The sequence below is a fragment of the Dendrobates tinctorius genome, unplaced genomic scaffold (genome assembly GCF_039654945.1).
Source record: "Dendrobates tinctorius isolate UK_male_01 unplaced genomic scaffold, ASM3965494v1 ptg000245l, whole genome shotgun sequence".
Classification (NCBI taxonomy): Eukaryota; Metazoa; Chordata; class Amphibia; order Anura; family Dendrobatidae; genus Dendrobates; species Dendrobates tinctorius.
The window spans coordinates 7,014,777-7,036,366 of record NW_027361912.1 but is presented as its reverse complement, the minus strand read 5'-3'; the positions used below and the strand labels follow the sequence as shown (position 1 = coordinate 7,036,366).

The following is a 21,590-nucleotide window of genomic DNA, read 5'->3' as shown; positions in this document are numbered from 1 at the left end:
AAAAACGGATCCGTTTCCGTCATGGGGCAAACGGACGCCACTGGATCCATTTTTTGGGCGGATCCATTGCAGCTGGCAAGTGGATGAAATTTAAAGCAACCGCGGTCTGGAAAAAGAGCGAGAGATAGAGAAAGAGAGAGAGAGTGAGTGAGATTTGACGCTGTTTCCCGAATGCTATTCAGGGATAAAATGCTTGGCAGAGCAAATCTGCCGGGCATGCTCAAAAATAGCGGTCCTTCGCTTCAAAAAACGTTTCAGAGTCCGTCTCCTCCGCCCGGGAGATGCAACAATTCAAACGGATCTGTCCAAAAACGGATGCGAAGGACGACCATCAGTCAAAATCCGCCGCAAATGCAAGTCTATGGGGGAAAAAAATGGATCCGCCAAAAAAGGGGCGGATCCGTTTTTTTCTAAAAGTGGCGGAGTCTGACTGACGTCAAAAAGTGAAAATGTGAAACAGCCCTAAGACGTAAGCCACCATAAGAGTCAGACAAGCGAGTCTCTCAGAGAGTAGACAAGAGCGCTCGGCAGAGTGAGTCCTGCTGTGTTTGGAGAGTCGGGCCAGATAGCTGCTGGCTGAAAGATCAGCCCAACAATGTTTTGACCAACAGATATTATGAAGTGTATTGACGTACTGGCAAGATCCCACTATCTTACCTCAGAATTGCCGGATCGTGAGGATTTGTAGTTTCTTCCTTCTGTCCAAGTATCATTTACCACCCCGCAGGTTAGTGGAGTCTCTTCTTTGGTCTCAAATATGGCGTGATCTCCTTCGTCTGTCTGATTCAGCGGTTCAATCAAGAATCTGCGGTTTCGGGTGTGGATGAGACCCCTGCCAAAAGGAATAAAGAAACTTGTGGAAACATGTCTCCCACTATAATAACCATGTCAACTTCCCCAGGACTGACAACCTCCAAAAATATTTTACCTAAATGTTTATACTCGAATTACACTATATAGTCCTTCCATACTTACTTTCTCAGTTCAGATTCAAGTTTTTTATCCATTTCATTGTGCCATCTGTGCATATAAGGGTGTGACCGCCCTGTTTCTGAGCTGGGAAATCTATCCTGTCTGGCCTATGTTTTTACTGGTGGTTCAGTCCCTCGATCCTTGTTCACATTTACGTCATTTGGCAAGTGGAAAGGTTTTAAATACTAGAGTAGGACTGTCCCACAAGGGTTGCCTTGATGGCTTGTACATTCTTTTGATCAAAATTATGTTTACTAAATACCCTTATTATTATTATTACCTTTATGCATTTTTTGCAGTATATTTTATTTTTTATTTTGGGATATTTGTGTTTTTGTGTCCTTCCATACAGTAGAGTAATGATGCTGCCATACAGTTCCTACATAACATTGCCATATATTGTCCACACCTTTTAAAGAGGAACTGACAGCAGAGTAATGTTGCCTGACGCATGAGTCCGTTTCCGCCATTTCAGTCACGTATGACAGATTCTGCAACCTTTCGGTCTTCAGGTTGCCAGCAGAGCTACCAGATCAGGGAGTATATTTCATGTACTAGTGATTATGTGGTATACTATGCCACCTGCGACCTAATTTATGAAGGGCTTACGTCCCGTGAGTTGAGGGTACACACTAGTGAACACATTGGAGACATTAGGGCAGCCCTCACCATTGATGACATGGCGCCCCTTAAAACCATGCCTCGCCACTTCAAGTTGAGACATGCCTGCAATCCTGACTTACTTAAGTACGATCACATTTATGGTGGCATTAAGGGGGCGACCTTAAACACAGGCTGTCTCAGCTTGAATGCCAATGGATCATCAAATTGGGAACAATGTCTCCATTGGGTTTGAATGAAGAACTAGGTTTCTCTTCCTTTTTGTGAATCTATCACACTCTCTTCCCAATTTGCACGATCCCCCTCTGGTGCAAAATCCCTCTCCAACCTTCCACTCTGTTGTATCCCCTTTGGAGTTTATGTATTTTAATTGTGTGTTTTTCTTTTTATTAAATCTTTGTAGCAGCTGATGTTCCTCTTTTGGAACAGTGTTCCCCTCCCAGGCGTTCTGACCAACTATAACCAAACATCTGCTGTTATGAATGAGTCACCGGAGGAGGAAAAAACAAAAATGCAAGCTAAGTCCAGAAAACCGGAGAGGTTGGTAGCTAGCGGATTGCAGACCCCTGATCCTATTCACAACAACTAACAGTAGCCGTGGAGCGTTCCTACGGTGGTCCTAGACGCCTCTTCACAGCCGGAGAACTAAATAAGCCTAAAGAAAGAAAGGGGAAATCTAAACTGCCCCAGAGCAGACCCCAAAGCAATAGACAGCCCCCAACATGTATTGTCGATGAAAACAGATGAAAACACAAACACAGACAGACAGGTAGAGCAAATGATGGGGCCCAACTAACTAGATAGGAAAGGACAGAAAAGATGCTGGCTGCAATCCGCAAAAACCCTACCAAAAATGTCCCAACACGTCTGATAGGAAAAACGGCCCTGAAGTCACTAGACTTCAAAATCCCTATATCAGCACTCCGATATATTCTGAAGACAGAGCAAAAGAGATTTAACTGATCAGGGACAAAAATGGAAATTCAGCAGAGCCCCAGCCGGGGCTGGCAGAACACAAAACTTAGCAAATCAGACAAAATCTCATGGAACAATAACAGAGCAAACTTAGCTTTAGAAGACAGGAACTGAACTGGAGGCCAGAGCTCAGAGCAGAGAAATCACCAGCAACCCTACAGGGCGTCGGCTGCCTTATATCCACTCAGAGATTCCGGATGTCCAATCGCAATCCACCTGTTCAGGTGACAGGTTTCTCCCATCCAAATCAGTTTCACCACCTCCTTTCACCAGCAGAGGGAGTTCATCGGACATCAAAGGTGAACGAGAAAATGAGCTCACAACAATCTGCTTTGTGGACCTTTTGTACTTTGGCCTGATTTCTTCTTCAATGGGCTCACTTTGGACTGAATTTTCAACTTGAAAGTGTTTGATATGTGATCTTTGTTACTAAAATGATTTGTCTGGTTACTAATGATACTATATCTGCTTGCCCTTTAACTTGCCAATACTTAAAATGGTCACCATAGCTAACTGTGGAGTGGAACTTGTCCTGCCTTGTGTGGCGCATGACGGTGGTTCACCCAGCATGCCTCCATCCCAGAAGGTGTCCTCATGGAGTGATGCGTGTCAATGACATCACCGGAACACTTGTTCCTGACACGTATCGTGGCCGCGACAGCGGAAGTGATGGATAGTCCCACCCTCATGCGCCGGATACAGAGAACAGAACTGAACCTCCTGGATTGGCCAGATTATTTTGCAGAGGGATATTTAAACCTTGCAGACCGCTTACAACACACTGCCCCCGAGGTAGCAAGTGCGAAACGCGCGTCAGGGCCTCTGTACAGCATACAAGCACTACACATCATGGGTAAGAGCACTTCATATATGCTTTGGCTTCACCATGTGACCATTATGCTCATTTTTTGTGGGGAAACTTATGCATTGAGCAGCATCTTGGGAAACCCATTACTGTGTGAGGTTTAGCAACATAAATTTCACGCAAATTATTTCCAAATTTCTGTTGCAGTCTGTGCTATGCATATGACATTTATGTACTACCCCCACCGTTGGAGTATAACAAGCCAAGAGCTGTTAATCTAGCAATGATGCTGTTCCCATATCATGTGTAGTGATTTGCTTGTTTTTGCTGACACACGGTTATATCACTGCCTGCCTGTCACATTTATTATGATTCATGTGGTGAATAACTTTATACCTGTATGTCTCGTTTGTGTATTTAAAAATAAAACATTGTTTTTTACCTCCTTAAAAACAGGACTCATAACTTACTTGTTCACATTTCTTTTTTTGGAGATTAAAGCTCACAAATGTTCTCTTATGTTTTCAAGGATTAGGTAGTATAGCTACTGCACATTTTTGTATTAACCCCTTAACCCCCTGAGACCTGAGCTTTTTTCAGTTTTGCATTTTCGTTTTTCCCTCCCCTTCTTCCAAGAGCCATAACTTTTTATTTTTCCGTCAATATGGCCATTTGAGGGCTTGTTTTTTGCAGGACGAGTTGTACTTTTGAACGACACCGTTGGTTTTACAATGTCGAGTACTAGAAAACGGGAAATTAATTCCAAGTGGGGTAAAATTACAAAAAAAAAAGTGCAATCCCATACTTGTTTTTTGTTTGGCTTTTTTACTAGGTGCACTAAATGCTAAAACTGACCTATCATTATGATTCTCCAGGTCATTACGAGTTCATAGACACCAAACATGTCTAGGTTATTTTTTAGCTAAGTGGTGAAAAAAAAATCCAAACTGTTAAAAAAAATTGCGCCATTTTAAGATACCCGTAGCATCTTCATTTTTCGTGTTCTCAGGTTGGGTGAGGGCTTATTTTTTTGTGTGCCAAGATGACTTTTTAATGATACCATTTTGCTGCAGATATGATTTTTTGATCGCCTGTTATTGCATTTTAATGCAATGTTGCAGCGACCAAAAAAACGTAGTTCTGGCATTTTTACTTTTTTTCCCCCTATGCCATTTAGCGATCGGGTTAATCCTTTTTTTTTTTTAAATTGATAGATCGGGCGATTCTGAACACAGCGATACCAAATATGTGTATGTTTGATTTTTTTTTATTATTGTTTTATTTTGAAAGGGGGGTGATTTTAACTTTTAGATTTTTTTTATCTTTTAAAAACATTTTTTTTTTTAAATTTTGCCATGCTTCAATAGTCTTCATGGGAGAATAGAAGCTGCCATAACCCGATTGGCTCTTCTATATACAGGCGATGAGCAGATCGCCTCTATATAGCAGAATTACTCACTTGCTATGAGCGCCGACCACCGGGTGGCGCTCACAGCAAGCCGGCACTGACAACCGTAGAGGTCTCCAGGACACCTCTGGCTGTCATGCCAACGAACCGGTGACCCGCGATCATGTGATGCAGGTCACCAGTGGGCGGATTTCAGGCGCAACTGCCGAAAGCGCTTGTTAAATGCGCCTGTTAGGGTATGTTTCAAAAGAAGAAAAAAATCCAGCTTCCAAATATGCAAAAATTTATTAAAGGCATAAGAACAAAGATACACGGACAAGCCACATCACTGCGGAGTAGCAATAGCAACGCGTTTCGAACAATATGTTCTTTTTTCAAGCTGATGAGGGTATGTTTCCACTGTCCGGATTACATCAGGATTTGCTACGGATTGGATGCTGCGTACAGCCGCAGCGTCCAGATGTTACAGCATAGTGGAGGGGATTTTATAAAATCCCGTTTCCACTATGCGTGAAGGCCGCATCCGGCGTAGCCGGACATGCGGCATGTCTTTCCAGACCGCGGCATGTCTTTCCAGACCGCAGCATGTCTATTTATCTTGCAGAGATGTTACAGCATAGTGGAGGGGATTTTATGAAATCTCGTGTCCACTATGCATGCAGTGCCGCATACGGCGTAACCGGACACGCGGCACGTCTTTCCAGACCGCAGCATGTCTATTTATCTTGCAGAGATGTTACAGCATAGTGGAGGGGATTTTATGAAATCCTGTCTCCACTATGCATGCATTGCCGCATACGGTGTAACCTGACATGTGGCACATCTTTCCCGACCGCAGCATGTCTATTTATCTTGCGGAGACGCTCTGTTTATGCAAGATAAATAACCCAGTCTATGGATACGATGCGGTGATTCCACATGTGTTCAATGAACACATGCGGTATGGCAGCGCGTACAGCAGTGGGCGGCGCTTTGGGCGGAGCGGGGTTTCCGCTCTGTCCAAAGCGCTGCCAGTACGCAGAATGGACACATACCCTCAGCGTCTAACAGCAGGATTTAACTAGCTAATAGCCACGGATGGATCGCGATTCCACCCGTAGCTATTGCGGGCACATGTAAGCTGTTGTACGCCCAATGTCAGAAAGGGGTTAATCCATTTACACCAGGAAATATAATGTGGCCATTACTGGAAATAAATGCTGCACAGTTGTGTTCATCATTGAGAGGTAGAGTGTCATGAATCCACCACTCATGGTGTCCTAAGGATGCTGTGAGTGACAGCTCAGCCACCCTATAGGATTAGGGTCATGCTGGATTGTCAGTATTTTTAGTGACAGTCCAGCTATCCAATCAGAGACAGGGGTGTGCTGGGCTGTCAGCATTGTGAGTGACAGTGCAGCTGCCCATTTGGCTACCCCTGCTAGGTTTCCTTCAGGTGTAACATGTTCAGGGTGATTACCTGGCTATTTAACTAACTGGCAATGGTCAGACCATTGCCAGTCATAGCCTTGCTCGCTGCTTTGATGTCAGACAGCGGATTTGCATTTTTGACTACTTTATATTACCTCTTTTGCTTTTGACTTTAGTTGCCTGACCCCGGACTTTGCCTTTGACTAAATGTTTGGCTTATCCCTTTTGGCTTTGATGTACTCTCCTGGCATTTGACTTGGACTCATTGACTTCTTCACCTCAGGACTTGTCCGTGAGAAGTGATTCAGTGTCACACCGAATCTCATCCATAAATGGGATCAAAATTGGACATTTTCGGGTTTTTTTCCTTGTGCTTTTTTTAACATGGCAAATGGATTATACCAGGTTCGGGTTCTATCTGTGGAAAAACAAGGCTACAAAGCGTATGTGAAACTCAGATGTCTGAATGAGCCCTTAGGAACAAAACTACATAGAAGTTTGGGTTTATAATCACACACTTTTATGAAAAATATCAATAGTGTTAGCACATGGCTCCTGGTATGGTTAGTCCCAACATATTTCATGGCGCTCTTTGCAGTCTGCCACCTTAGGTTGCACAATAATGTAGAATGGCGATATGGAAGATGAAAGTGCGACAGTACATGGTGGTCAGTGCTCTGTAATCATCATCTCAGACCAGACAACAAGTGCTTAGGACTTAGAAATTAGCTATAAATACAAATAATTATCTATAAATTACCACGGAAGAGAGCGCAGTTAATTGAAGCCTGGATGGCTCCGACGGTTATCACTCACATCTCGTGGTTTTATCCCTCCTTACCTGAGCCCCTTACATGTACAAATGCTGAGCGTGGAGCCATCGTCTTCCTTCACATGACCCTGGTAGCAGCAGTGGTCCTGCAAGGCATTCATGACAGCATTATATTATGTGGTATGGACAAAAAAAAAAAAAAAGATATTCTAAGGTGTAGCTATGGAGCGGGCAGAAGTAATGGCACCAAAGGAGCTACCGTTATAAATGACACTTGGTGGGTTTAGCATTGAGATCTTGGAACTTCACGTTCCAGCTCAGAAGAGTTTTTTTTTTTTTAAAATGCATGAAAGTGTAAGTTAATATAGTGTAAAAATGGTGCAAATCACAAAAAAAGAAGGACCAAGTTGTCACAACACAGCTGTCGGGTGACCTGGGACCAGAGGCTCCTCCCTGTCAATAACACTAGGGGGTGCCCTAGCTCATCCTGCTTCCCAGTATACTTCTGAAGGTGAAGATGCCGAGGTATCCACCGTTGCCTTATCTCCTACGTTAGCCCTCTGTCTGTTCTCCTCACCCACCCAGGGAAGAGAGGGCACAACTGTGCACTGTAGTACACCAACCCAACAAACAAGGTAACACGGACAAGGGTTAACAAAAAACTTCAGGCTTACAAAATATTCACTCACATGTAACAGAGGAATGCACCGGGGTGTTAAGGTAGGGGAATAAACCAAAATACAGAAGGATAAGGAATTACCATGCATACAAACCAAGCAACAGTCAGTAAAAACTCCTCCAACTCTCCTTCTGAAATGTACTCCTCACCCACCGTTAGCCATGCAGCAAATGCTACAGTAGCTCTGAAAAGGATTAGTAACTAGAGCCCAGATTATAAATGGGAAAATAGTGGCTAACCGAGCACAGCTGTGAGCACAGGGATTTCCAATATGCCCGATTCCCTGTTCTTCCAGAAGGAGTAAACACATTTAAAATGAAGGACAAGTGCTTCTTCTCAGCACCAGAGTAGGAGCAATCCGACACTGCGGTCTTCTGGCTCCACACTATCACAGTAACCCCATAACCCAAGTGATATAATGTTTGTGTGACACAGTTCTATAAGTGAGCATTGGGGATGTATGCTCCATGTGTCCACAACATTTTGGTCAGTAGGCGGCATGAATGTTCACGACTCTGGTATATACCAGGTGTCTTCTGCCAAATATTATATACCTTATCCTTTGGTTTGGTGGTTATCGGAGTTCCATCATCCCCATAAAGGGTCACTGTGAAATCATCAGATATTAGGTCTCTGCAGAAAACAAGAAAGAGTAATCACTATATAATAACACATTCGGTGACTAATAATATAATGCAAGCCTCGAATCACAATCCAAAAATTTAATAAAAAAAAAAATAAATTTTGTCAGTTGCATTTTTGTAAGTCACTTTTCTTTTCTTTTTCTTCTGGTATTGATTGATGCTTTTGAGCCAAATTCTCTAAAATGTCACGTGTGGTTTATAAATTTTGTGAAATGAAAAAATACTCATTTTTTTTACCATTTTTTACATCTTTTTACAGCAAAATAAGTTGCATGCTGTGCTAAAATGTTACAAAATCTACATGAACATACAGAGGAGGATTGGAATAAATTTGCACCAAACTTTTGCGACTTTTTACAAAGTTGCATTTGATGAAACAGACGAAAACAACTAGAAGCTGCAAACCCTTCCCACAATGAACAAAAAAACTCAAAAAAAACACACAAATTAGAAGAATAAGCAGCAAATAAACAAATAGGTGAAAAACACCACAATTCTACAAAAAAAAAGTACAAAAGCAATAATAGATCACGCCTTTATTTTTTCCAGTGTATTTGTCAGCCAGAAAAATCTGCGTAAGGCTATATTCACATGAGTTATTGATGTTGCAGAGTTTCCGCACTTATTTTTTTAATTAGGGTACTTGCATTTTTAAATTGAGTTTTAGTGCTTTTTTTAACATGCGTTTTTTATTGCGTTTTTGACGCTATGCCCTTTGTCTCTTTTCGATACTTCCTGGTATTTGGCTTTGACAAAATTTTGCGGATTACATGTGTTTTTAGTGGAAACGCACCAAAAATGCACGTGCGTTTTTTACCTGCGGATTTCTTGCATCTAATGCAGTTCTACAGGGAAAATCTGCACATAAAACACAGCGTACACGCAACAGAAATTGATGCAGATTTGAAACAAATTCAGTAATGAATCGGGGATATTTGGAAGTCTCTTTCATTTTACTTCATCCAGAAAAATCCATGCCAAAAATCAGTGTGTGAAAATACCCTTGGAAATGTTCATACACAATTTATGACTTGGATTTTGAAACAGATCAGTAGTTTATATCAGTATTTGTAAGCTCCATCCGTTATGCGCCATAAATTGACCCTCTGGTGCATTTTTGAAATCTGCAACGTGACAACTTTATTTTGTTTTGTGGATCTTCCTTATAGAATTGCTTTAGATGCAGAAAATCTGCAGGTAAAAACATACCGTATGTGTTTCTAATACTTTTCTGCTGTGGAAAGGCACGAAAAATGCATGTATTCTGTACATGATTGTGTCACTAAAGTTTTGTCAAAGCCAAATACCAGGAAATATAAAAAAAAAAAAAAAAAAAAAAGCTTTATTTAAAACATTACATACCAAAAAGAGACAAAAACCGCAGTGTCAAAAACACAAAATTGCCACCATGGTCACCACCCAAATTGAAAAGTTTTCCCCCTCCCATATACTAATGTGCCACAAACAGGAAGTTGATATCACCAACCATTCCCATTTTACTTAGGTGTATCCATATAAATGGCCCACCCAGGTCTAGCCTTATAAATGGCCCATCCTGTACAACACAAAGATAATAAAAATGCACAATACAGACAACAAATGTACAATACACAGAATAAATGCACGACAAAGACATCAAATACACAATACAATCAACAAATACACAATTCAGACAAACACATAATAACACGACAAATACACATTAAAGACAAAAAACCTCTATGCAGTACTATAATAACAATATACAAAGCTCAAATAATATCAACATATAGTGCTCAAAAATATGTACCAAAAAATCCCAGCCAAATAATGCCAGAATACAGTGTTCAAATAATGCAAAACAAATATCTGTAATACCAATTTACAGTGAAACAATTACCAAAATACAGTACTCAACTATGTACCAAACATGCCATCTAATTAATAACAGTATATATTACTCAAAACTAACAATATACAGCCCAGATACAGTATTACAGAACTGAGCCACCATACAAGGCTAATATATTCTTAAAGTACAGAGTACAAATAATAGCAGCATATAGATAATGTGCACCAAAAAAATCCCAGCCAACTAATGCCACATACAGTCCCCAAATAATATGGATAATGCCAAATATTACCAACTAAATACCAATATACAGTGCCCAAATAATGCCAACAAAATAAAACTGACAGTGTCCATATAATACAAGCCAAATACTGATATGCAGTGTACAAATAACAACCAAATACCAACATACATTGCCTAAATAATACCAACATACCGTGCCTTAATAATCTATAAATATAAGTTGAGTGCATGTATGTGTGTGTGTGTATGTATCAAGACATCCCTAGCTCTATGCTGACATCAAAAGAACTATTTGTGGAGCCACATTTTGATTTCATCTTCCCAAACTGTGTGACAACACTGTAATGCTCTTCACCTAGATGATGACAAAATGAGAATAGTGCTGTGCTGCAGGTGGAGGCTGTGTATAAGGCAACGGGGAAAATGAGAGATATGGTGGGGAAAATGACAGATGCGAGGGGAAAAATGAGAGGCGTGATAAGAAATTGAGAGAAGTGAGGTGTTGATGCAGTAGGAGGCTGTGTGTAGACAAGAGTGAGGCACTGCAGGTGGAGGCTGTTTATAAGGCCACATTCACACAGTCAGTATTTGGTCACTATTTCACAATACACGGGGGGGCTCACACCGCGTCCTCTACCTCTCACCGAGCGCACTCCCACGTGTCCCCACATGACTCCACTGCCCTCAGCATGTCACAGCCATGTCATACTGAGCTCACACTACACAGGGGGGCAAACAATACAAAAGGGGTCTCACACTTCAAGGGAAGGCTGCTCACAATACACAAGGGGGCTCACACTGCACGGGGGTGTTTCACAATACACAGGGAGTCTCACAATACAAAAGGGGTCCCACACTGCAAGGGAAGGGTGCTCACAATACATATGGGGGCTCACATAATACATGGGGGGGGTGTCACACTGCAAAGGAAGGGGTATTCACAATACACAGGGGGTTTCACACTGCAAGGGGAGGGGTGCTCACACTGCAAGGGGATCGGTGCTCACAACTAACCACAGTTAGTTACTATGCTCGGGCAACTCCGGGCTCTTCAGCTAGTACAATATATAGTGCTTAAATAATACCAATATTCAGTGCCTAAATAATACCAATGTACAAGGCCTAAATAATACTAATATACAGTGCCAAAATAATTCCAACGTACAGGGCCTAAATAATACCAATGTACAAGGCCTAAATAATACTAATATACAGTGCCTAAATAATACCAACGTACAGTGCCTAAATAATACCATCATACAGTGCCTAAATACTACCAATATACAGTGCCTAAATAATACCAATATACCGTGATTAAATAATACTTACATTCAGTGCCTAAATAATACCAATATACAGTGCCTAAATAATACCAATGTACAGTACCTAAATAATACCAACATTCAGTGCCTAACTAATACTATGGCGCCCCTGAGGGTGCAGTCGCCACAGAGGTACTGCACCTCAGCCAGAGATGTGGTATCCCACTTCCCAGATAAGGTGGAGGCACCTGACTGCACTCTTACACCTGCAACCAAAACACACCCTAGAGTAGCAGGGCACCCTGGATAACCCCTGCTTGGGTCACAAAGGGTGTTGGGAAGTGGGTGGAGCTTGAGGGTTAAAGCAGGAAAATAGAAGGAAGTTAGGACAGTCTTCCTGTAGGGGATTAAGTGGAAGGACGTATATAGAGCAGCTCCTGGTTGGGAGGGGTAGCTGGAAGGAATAGAGACAGAAAGAAGCTCCTTGTGGAGGGAAGGGATCCCAGAGGCACGGGCTGTGCGAGAGCCACCCGTGGGGCTCGTTCCACGCTGACGGCCGTCAGGTGGAGGGATCAGGTCGCAGAAGAGTCTCGGCCCCTTAACCTAGTGGAGTGGACAACAGATTCAGCTAGCAAGCCGACAGCTGCGGCACCTTTAAGCACCACAGCCACAAACCACAGTTCTCTTCGCCAGAAAGGCAGCCAAAAGGGAGCAAGGAAACGCAGAGAGTACGTTATCCGACAAGGTCTGCGGCTGCTGGCCTGGGACACTGACTGTGAGGTGTTGGGTAGGAAGAGGCGAGAAGGCAACACAGCGAGATGGCCAGGGAAGGCATATACTGAAGGGAGTGCTGGAAAGGTGTGCTTCATCTGCCTGGAAGTTGGCTGAGCCCCTCACCTGGAGGACGCGGCACCAAGCGGGCATCTGTGTGCACCAAAACTGTGAGTAAAGCTTTGGAACTGCACCCAGCTGTGTTCTCTGAATTCCTTCCTCAACATTCACTCAACTCTACTACATCTGTCCTCCTTAAACATCACCTCCTTAATTACCACTACTGCCCTGGGACAACAGCTCTGCCTGTGGAGAGCTATTCCAACTCTGCTGCATCATACCATCAGTCCCAGAGGATCTGCACTGCAGCGCTGGTCACTTCTTACCAGAAACCACAGGTGGCGTCACAAACACTTTACAAAATCTCTTCATTTATTTTCCCTGTAAATATACCTTTTATTGGACGCCAAGGGCCACAGACCGGGTCACCCCCGCTGTGACACTGCTCCTTTAAGAAGCAGCCCAGTACCGAGTACCCCACGGCCCTGACGGGTGCCCCAATACCAATGTACAGTGCCTAAATAATACCAATGTGCAGTGCCTAAATACAAAGCTATTAATACTGATGTACAATGTCCCTATAATACCCCACCATCAAACATAGAGAGCATGGGAGCACTCGGACATACGAGTGCTCATGTGTATGGGGAAACCTGACAAGATGGCTGCCGGCAAAATGGTGGTCCGAACCATTATTAGGTCAATAGCCATCTAAGGTTTATGTCGGACATTAGCATATGAAGGCTAGAAACTGAGGCATGATGGGAAGTGTAGTTTTCATATATCAGATTGTGGAGCCTGAGGTCTAGATATAGGAGAGATCCATAAATCATAAATGATTAGTAGGTAAGCTATGACAGACTGGTAAACCCCTCACCATGAGGGTTAATTATTAATATGGCAGATGATAAGGGTTCACAGAGGCGACACCGTAAATTCCCAGAATCTGTTATCAGCTTTCTATGTGTACAGTACTGAGAGAGGCCATTATAGTTCTCGTCCCCATATTATATATATCTGGGGCAGATATATTACAGCTGGCTAAGAGTAAAACTGTCCTAGTTGTACAATGAATTGTAGTTTTGCATGATATCATTCACTTTGCCATATAATGTACTGAAAAATGGGGAAAAAATTCCAAGTGTGGTGAAAGGATGAAAAAAAATAAATACAGAATTCCGCCATTGATTTTTGGTTAAGCTTCAGCGATGTTCACTGTATAGTAAAATTGCCGGGCACCATGATTCTGCAGGTCAGCATAATTACAGAGATGTTAAATAAGTCATTTACTTTTTTATAATTTCAGGAGGTCTTAAAAATTGTGAAATTTGTAAACAAATAATATTTTTTCGACATTTTCCAAGACTCTTAAAGGGAACCTGTCAGCAGGCTTGTGCACAGTAACCTACAGACAGTGTCAGGTCAGCGCTGTTATACTGATTACAATATCTGGTGATGAAATCCATCTTGTGGTTGTTGTTTCTCTCCGGGATGGTCTGTGGGGGTCTTCATGTGGTGCTCTGCTTACATAATCATTTGTATGGCTCATGAAAGGTCCCTGATCCCTCACTGACCTGCTCCCTAGTTTACATAATAAATACCTTATTGTTTGGTGAAATAAAATTACATTCATCATGCAGGGGTCGGTGGTGGTGCCTGCGCTGTAGCATGACCGAATCTATAATATCCATGCATTCATTCTATTTAGTGATATAAATTTCTTGAGGAAAAAAAAAAAATTCTTACTCAAAATGACGCCGGCATAATTCAGATCGCCGATAGATGCTACTGCGCAAGTGCGGCCGGCGCCATCTTGGTGGAGATAATTTTTTTTTCTCCCTAGCAAAATGGCACCGGCAGTGGCACCTGCGCAGTAGGATCTATCACGTTCCGAATTATGCTACTGCGCGCCATTTTTAGAAAGAACTTTTTTCCTTAAGAAATTTAGATCACTAAATAGAATTAATATATGGATATTATAGATCCAGTCATGTTACAGTGCAGGCACCGCCACCTACATGATGAATGCAATTTTTTTTCAAACTGTAAGATCTACAGTATGTAAAATAGGAGGCAGGTCACTGATTGATCAGTGACCTGTCATAAGCCCATGCATATGAATATGTAAGCAGATCACCACATAAAGCCCCCCCCCACAACCCCATCGATAGGCCACCCACAGCCCCACCCACAGGCTGCCCCGGAGCACCAGAATCTCATTAACTGAAAACTACAAATAAAGCATAAACAACAACCACAAGACTGATTTCATCTCCCAGGTAACATTTTAATCGGTATAACGGCACTGACCTGACAGTGTCTGTAGCTTACTGTGCACAATCCTGCTGACAGGTTCCCTTTAAAGGGAATCTGTCACCCCATTTTTCAAGAATCAGCTGCCGGCACTGCCATCAGGGGCTTATCTACAGCATTCTGTAATGCTGTAGATAAGCCCCCGATGTAACCTGAAAGATAAGAAAAATTAGTTATATTTAATTCACCGGGGGGCGGTCCTGTCTTGGTCCGATGGGTGTTGCGGTCCGGCGCCTCCCATCTTCTAACGGTGACGTCCTCTTCTTTGCTGCCTGTCGTGGCTCCTGTGCAGGCGCACTGCCCTGCCCTGTTGAGGGCAGAGCAGAATACTGCAGTGCGCAGGCGCCGGACATCTCCCGGCGCCTGCGCACTGCAGGACTCTGCTCTGCCCTCAACAGGGCAGAGAAGTGCACCTGCGCGGGAGCCAACGACTAGCAGCAAAGAAGAGGACGTCACGTTAGAAGATGGGAGGCACCGAACCGCGACACCCATCGGACCGGACCGCCCCCCCCCCGATAAGTACAATATAACTCATTTTTCTTATCTTTCAAGTTACATCGGGGGCTTGTTACAGAATGCTGTAGATAAGCCCCTGATGGCGGTGCCAGCAGCTGATACTCGAAAAATGGGGTGACAGATTCCCTTTAACTTTTGTATTTTTCTATCTATGGCCCTAGGAAAGTGCTTGTTTTTGCATGCAGAGCTTTTCTTCTTATTGCTACCATTTTGGAGGACATAGAAAACGTTTTAAATTGCCTTCTTTTGCATTTTTAGGAAAGGTGTGGCAACAAAAAAAATAGCAATTCTGTAATTTTGATATATTTTTCTTTGCATTAAATAGCTTCATATTTTGATAGATCAAGCCAAATCAAATACACAAAAAGCTGTTCTGATTTTATTCTTAATTTAATTTTAGGATAGGCAAAATATTGTTTTTTTTAATAATTTTGTCCAGCATGGAAAGTTATGAAACTTTGCAAATGTATTTATTTTACTTATATAGCGCCATTAATTTTCATAGCACTCTACTGATGTCATCATTGTCCCCATTGGTCTCACAATCTAAATTCCCTATCTATGCCTTTGGAGTGTGTGAGAAAACCAGAGAACCCGGCGGAAACCCACGCAAACACGGGGAGAACATACAAACTCCTTGCGGATATTGTCCTTGGTGGGATTTGAACCCAGGACCCCAGCACTGCAAGACTACAGTGCTAAAATATATTGCATGTAATGGCTTCCAAACATCGGCATTTCCCTAGTATAGTTGCCTGCCTTCATTTGCAATGATATCAGAACTTGTAGCTATAAACATGTATTAAGAAAATAATTAGCAGAGAATATTGATGTTCTGTACGAAATGATGATAGAAGGAAAAGTTTAACTTTGAAAACTTTTCTCTAACCCCTGTTATCAGGAAGGACAAATACTCCAAGACTTATTTTCCAGCATGCTACAAGTTTTTTGTGTGATCCTCAGAAGCATTTGGTATTTCCCCCATGAAAAACCTGATTTTCAGGCCTACTGATTACATCATGCGGAAATATCACAGCATGTAAGGACGGGTTTAGGTCAGTCAATAAAACAAGACCGGTTGGCAGTGAAGCTGTGAAAAGGTCCACATAGGATATACTGCAAATATTGATCCAGAAATGTAGACCGACACGGAGCTGGGGATTCACGGTCCTGGCAGAGGTTGTCCTCTGTGGTGGAGGTAATACAAGGCAATAATAGGGAGACTCACTCTGTTTTCTCCAGATGTAGGACTAGAGGTTTTCCTTCCACATGTAACCTGTACTTGACCAGGTACGGATACTTGCTCTGGGAAGAACAAAGAATAAACAGATTATAAGAGGAACAAATGGCAGGAAAAAAAAGTACAGCTGTCCCCATTATAGTCAGGGATGTGGGCAGAAAGCATTGAGATCCACCATGACTCGTTATCATAATGTAGGATGGAGAAGTTACAGGATGACTAAGGTGTCAACCATAAAGAGGTCAACTAAGTATAGACAGACAAAGTAACCGTCACACATTTTAAGTAACCTACTTTTAGACTGGAGTGTAAACTAGAGAAAATTGTTGTCGGGACCTCCTTCCATACATTTTAAGTCCACTTGTGCATGTGGGTAAAATAAGTTATTTGTGAACCCATAATAAATGGACATTAGTGAAATGTAAATGGCTCTATTGTCTTCTCTGAATGGGGTTATTTTTTATGGACCTTTAAGGTCTATTGTTGTGTCAGGGTGGTGTTACCCATCTCTCTTGGATCCAGTGCCAGATGCTGCCACTTCCTTCTATGCTGTTGTGACTCTTCTTTGGAATGGACAACATGACTTCTGGCCAAGCAATGGTTCAAAGTCTGACCAAAAGTGTAGTTGGCATTTTTACCACCCCTGGGAACTTTTATTGCTCTTTTTTTCTTTTTTTTAAGCCACCTGATATACCCAGCTTTGATATACTCATGGGAACTCAGCTTTACTCCTCTCTTAGTGCTACCTGGTATACCCAAGTCTGCTACATTGCCGGGCTTTGCTATGTCACCAAATTGAACCACATGAACTACTAGATACTCTGCAATACCACCAGTTAGTAATACTCTGAAATTCGTGAAATGCTCAACTCTTGTCACGGGTTTACAGCAACAGAGAGGAGCCTGAAGACCACAGCATCTGATTTCTCCTACTCTTGCACTGGTTAGAAGCACTTCAGCTTTTTATTAAATGCGTAAATTTCTTTTGGCAATGAAGGGGTTAATCTGCTCAGTTGAGAGCTCCTGCAGCTTAAGGCTCTCAGCTGTGCACTGTTAGCCACTCTCATCTCCTATATAATCTGGGCACTGGATAGCACTCACTGTCAGAGTGGCTTTTGCTGTATGGCTGGATATGTTGATGGTGGTTATTGGAAAAGGCAGATTTATCTGCGACTGTTGCTTGGTTTTGAGTGTGTGATAATTCCCTTTCTTCTCCTACTTTGCTTAACCCCATTCTCCACTCCCTGGTGTTTACCTCTGTTGTTTATGTGCGTATATTTGTATGATTAGTATTTTCCTTTATTCCTGTTGTTTATGTGTGTATATTTGTATGATTGGTATTTTCCTTTATTCATGTTTGTATTACCTTGTTAGTGTGGTTGGTATATTACGGCTCATTACTACTCCCATCTTCCCTGGGTGGGGAAAAGGTACAGACTGAGGGCGGATTCAGGAGCAAAGGCAAGATACTTGGCCCCGGCATCTTCACCATCAGAAGTAATCTGGGGAGCAGGGCAAGCTAGGGTTCCCCTTAGCGTTAGGGACAGAGAAGAAGCCCCTGGTCCCAAGACACCCGACAAGAGTCGTGACAACTCTTACATCACTGTGCTCTGTTACATTGCCACAGGGAGTCTCCTGACTTACATATCTCTGTGACTTATATCAGAGTCCAATGATGTAGCAAAGTCTCCTTATCCATGTAACAAATGTGCAGGTGTTGGGTATGCCACCACGGAACAGACGGACCAACAGTTAAAGGGAGGTTTACACTGGCAAAATAACAGTGCAAGCATTAGTAATGTGAAACAAGTTCTTCGACAGGCAAACAGCATGAACAGTAATGAAAGGTCTTTCCTGAAATGAACTTAACAGTCTGAAGGGGAAGGTTTGAAGGGTCAAACTTCTCCCACATAGGCGCTGAACAACTGCAGCACTTGTCTATAGTCTCTGTGGACGCTGTGGTCTTTAACAATCCCCAGCCGGGGTCTCAAGGGTTACTGTGGGAGTCAGAGGGGATACGAGGCAACCGCGGTCGTCTCTACTCTGAGTCTTTTGCTCCAACACTACAGTCTCTCCTGGAAAAGCGAAGCTCCGTCTACAACTGCGTCCCTCCACTGGAATCAGGGGCTCTGCACTAACACCACGGGTACTGGGGCTTCGCGCGGGGGTCACTGTCTCTGCACGGGTCACATTCTCTGCACAGGCTACACTCTCTGCATGGGCCGCTCTCTGCATGGGCTGCTCTCTCTGCATGGGGCACTGTCTCTGCACGGGGCACTGTCTCTGCACGGTGGTCAGGACGCACCTCTCTTGTCACTGCAGACTCCGGTTCCACGTACTCACTTGATGCCGTCTCACAGTGCAATCCACCCGTATTGGTCCTCTGAACGGGAGTTCTCTTTACTCTCCCGAGAGCAGCTGCATCCTGCCCTGACCGCTGCCCAAGCTGCTCAGAGGATTGCGCCCTCGTTTTCCCTGCTCTCTGCCCAGCTTCCTTCCTGTCCTCGTCCCTCTATGTGTCCCTGCAGGAACCTGCTGTGCAGCTCAATGGTTCCGGACACGTACCAAGCCTCCCCCGACTCTTCCTGTGTTTCACCCCCTTACACCCACTCCATCTCTACATTGAGCCGCTTGACATATCCACCACAACAACCTTGTCTGGTTCTGCTACATTGTCCTGCTTTGCTTTGCTATCAATGAGCCTCCGGGCTTACCCAGCTCTGCTGTACAGGACCCAGTGACATACTTTGCTCCGCTTCATCACTAGGACCTTGTGCCATTACTTCAACTTTGCCTCATTTGTCTCCTTTTCATTGAGCCTCCAACTTCCTAGTATACTACAACTCAACTTCTCCAATTGCCATGAAGGGTCTTAAGCCCCTTTTTCAGCTTGACCACCCTGCTACATCTACGTCATCTGTCCATGCTGTATTACAACTGATCATCTGGACCAAAGACTTCTAGGATCCACCTTACCAGCTGAGAAATAACACCTGGGCTCTCCGGAGGATCCTCTGATGGTCCAGTATGATCATGACTATTGAAGTTCTGGATTCTTTAAAGGGAACCTGCCATGCGTAAAAAAGGCTGACCTGCTGTCAGTCAGGGCCAGCGGCACAGCTGCAGACTCTCTCTATACACAGAGTAGTGACTGAAACCACAATGGAGTTGTCCCCGTAACTGAATCTGGAACTCTACCGGGAGGAATGAAGTTAATTTCCTCCTGACAGCGAGGCTATAAGTGTAGGCGCCGGGCAGGTTCAAAACTCTATTAACCTGAGAAGCTGCTGCCAGGGTTCCCCACCAGACCACATTGGTACCATGTCCCTAAGATACATAAATCCCCTACTACTCCCCCAGGACGCCCCGTAGTGTCAGGGATAGGGTCCATCACAGAATCCTTGTCCCAGTATATGGATTGGTTATTGTGCCCATTATTAAAAGATATTCCGCCATATATTAAAGACACCGAGTTTTTGACGATTATACAAAATTTTATTTGGTAACCGAGTTTTTTTTAGCATCTATTGATGTTGAAAGTCTTTACACGGGAATTCCCCAGAGTACAGGGGTTGAGGCTATCAGAGAGATTTTGAATACTGTGGACAAAGGAACAGAATTTCATTGATTTCGTCAGCGAGGGGGTTAATTTTGTACTCACACACAATGCATTCATGTTTATGGATGTATGGTACGTACAAAACGTCGGGAACACGATGGGGACCCCGGCAGCATGCACTTTTGCTAATTTATCTTTGGGTCTATTTGAGAAATTCGTTTACTCCACTAAGAATGGTTTTCTCAAACATATCAGATTATACCTCAGGTATGTGGATGACATCTTTATAGTATGGGATGGCCCTAGAGACACTTTTGGAGCATTTGTGGCATAGCTTAACCACACTAACACGATGAACATGCAGTTTACATCTGTTTTTGGTGGTACTAAATTAGAATTTCTTGACGTTCTGGTAGACATTGTTGACGGGGCTATTTGCACGTCGCTATTCAGGAAACCCACAGCGACAAATTCTATGTTGCACTTCACCAGCTTCCACCCACCTACACTAAAAAATCCTTGCCCTATGGTCAGTTCCTCAGAACACGTAGGGTTAATAACACTAACAAAAGGATATATGACACAATCTGCAGAACTGTATAGCAGGCTTAAACAAAGGGGGTATCCCAGATGAATTATTGCCATCAGCGTTGGAGAGAGTAGACAGAGAAGCAGCCACAGAAGATGGATTCGTGGCAAGAAATAAAGGGGTTAACATTAAAAAAGAAATTCACATTTTGTTTCCAATATGGCCCTATGGATCGACAGATCCGCGCCTCGATTAGGAGGAATTGACATATCCTAGAAAGGGACAAAGAACGTAGAAGAAGAACCAGGTTAAGGGACATCTTGGTAAAAAAAAAAAAAAAAAAAAAAAAAAAAAAAAAAAAAAAAAAATCGCATCGGGAAGGATGGTGTGAATTGGTTACACACCGGCATTCTGAAAGGAAACCATAAGTGTGGCCATGGCCCGTATTGCAAATTCCATTTAACGGACAAAATTATTCACATGGGGGCTGTAAGCCATTCTGTAGCAGAGTTTATCTCATGTAAAACGAATTATGTCGTTTATGTAGTGCTCTGCCCGTGCAAATACTTCTATATAGGGAAGACCATACGGCCACTATATGGCCGTTTTAGGGAAGATTATAAATCTATCATGTCGAATAAGGGTGTACCGCGATTGATTCATCATGTCAGAGAGGCACATGCAGGGGACCCGAATGTTCTGGTATTTGCGGGTTTGGAGAAAGTGGATTTGCCTCCACAGGGGGGAGACCTACACTACAGACCAAAAGTTTGGACACACCTTCTCATTCAAAGAGTTTTCTTTATTTTCATGACTATGAGAATTGTAGATTCACTCTGAAGGCATCAAAACTATGAATTAACACATGTGGAATTATATAATTAACAAAAAAGTGTGTAACTGAAAATATGTATTATATTCTAGGTTCTTCAAAGTAGCCACCTTTTGCTTTGATTACTGCTTTGCCCACTCTTGGCATT

At 43.0% G+C, this 21,590-nt stretch overlaps 1 protein-coding gene across 1 annotated transcript in view; it reads right to left on the bottom strand.

The window, feature by feature from the left end:
* The window catches only part of LOC141060796 (zinc metalloproteinase-disintegrin-like VLAIP-B), a 70,560-nt gene that overhangs the window by 36,106 nt on the left and 12,864 nt on the right, over positions 1–21,590 (bottom strand). The window contains exons 3-6 of the mRNA XM_073557152.1: positions 16,511–16,587; positions 8,197–8,275; positions 7,033–7,109; positions 658–832 (exon numbers count right to left, since the gene is read on the bottom strand). Of these exons, the coding sequence (XP_073413253.1) occupies positions 658–832; positions 7,033–7,109; positions 8,197–8,275; positions 16,511–16,587 (408 nt within the window). The remainder of the gene's footprint in view (positions 1–657; positions 833–7,032; positions 7,110–8,196; positions 8,276–16,510; positions 16,588–21,590) is intronic.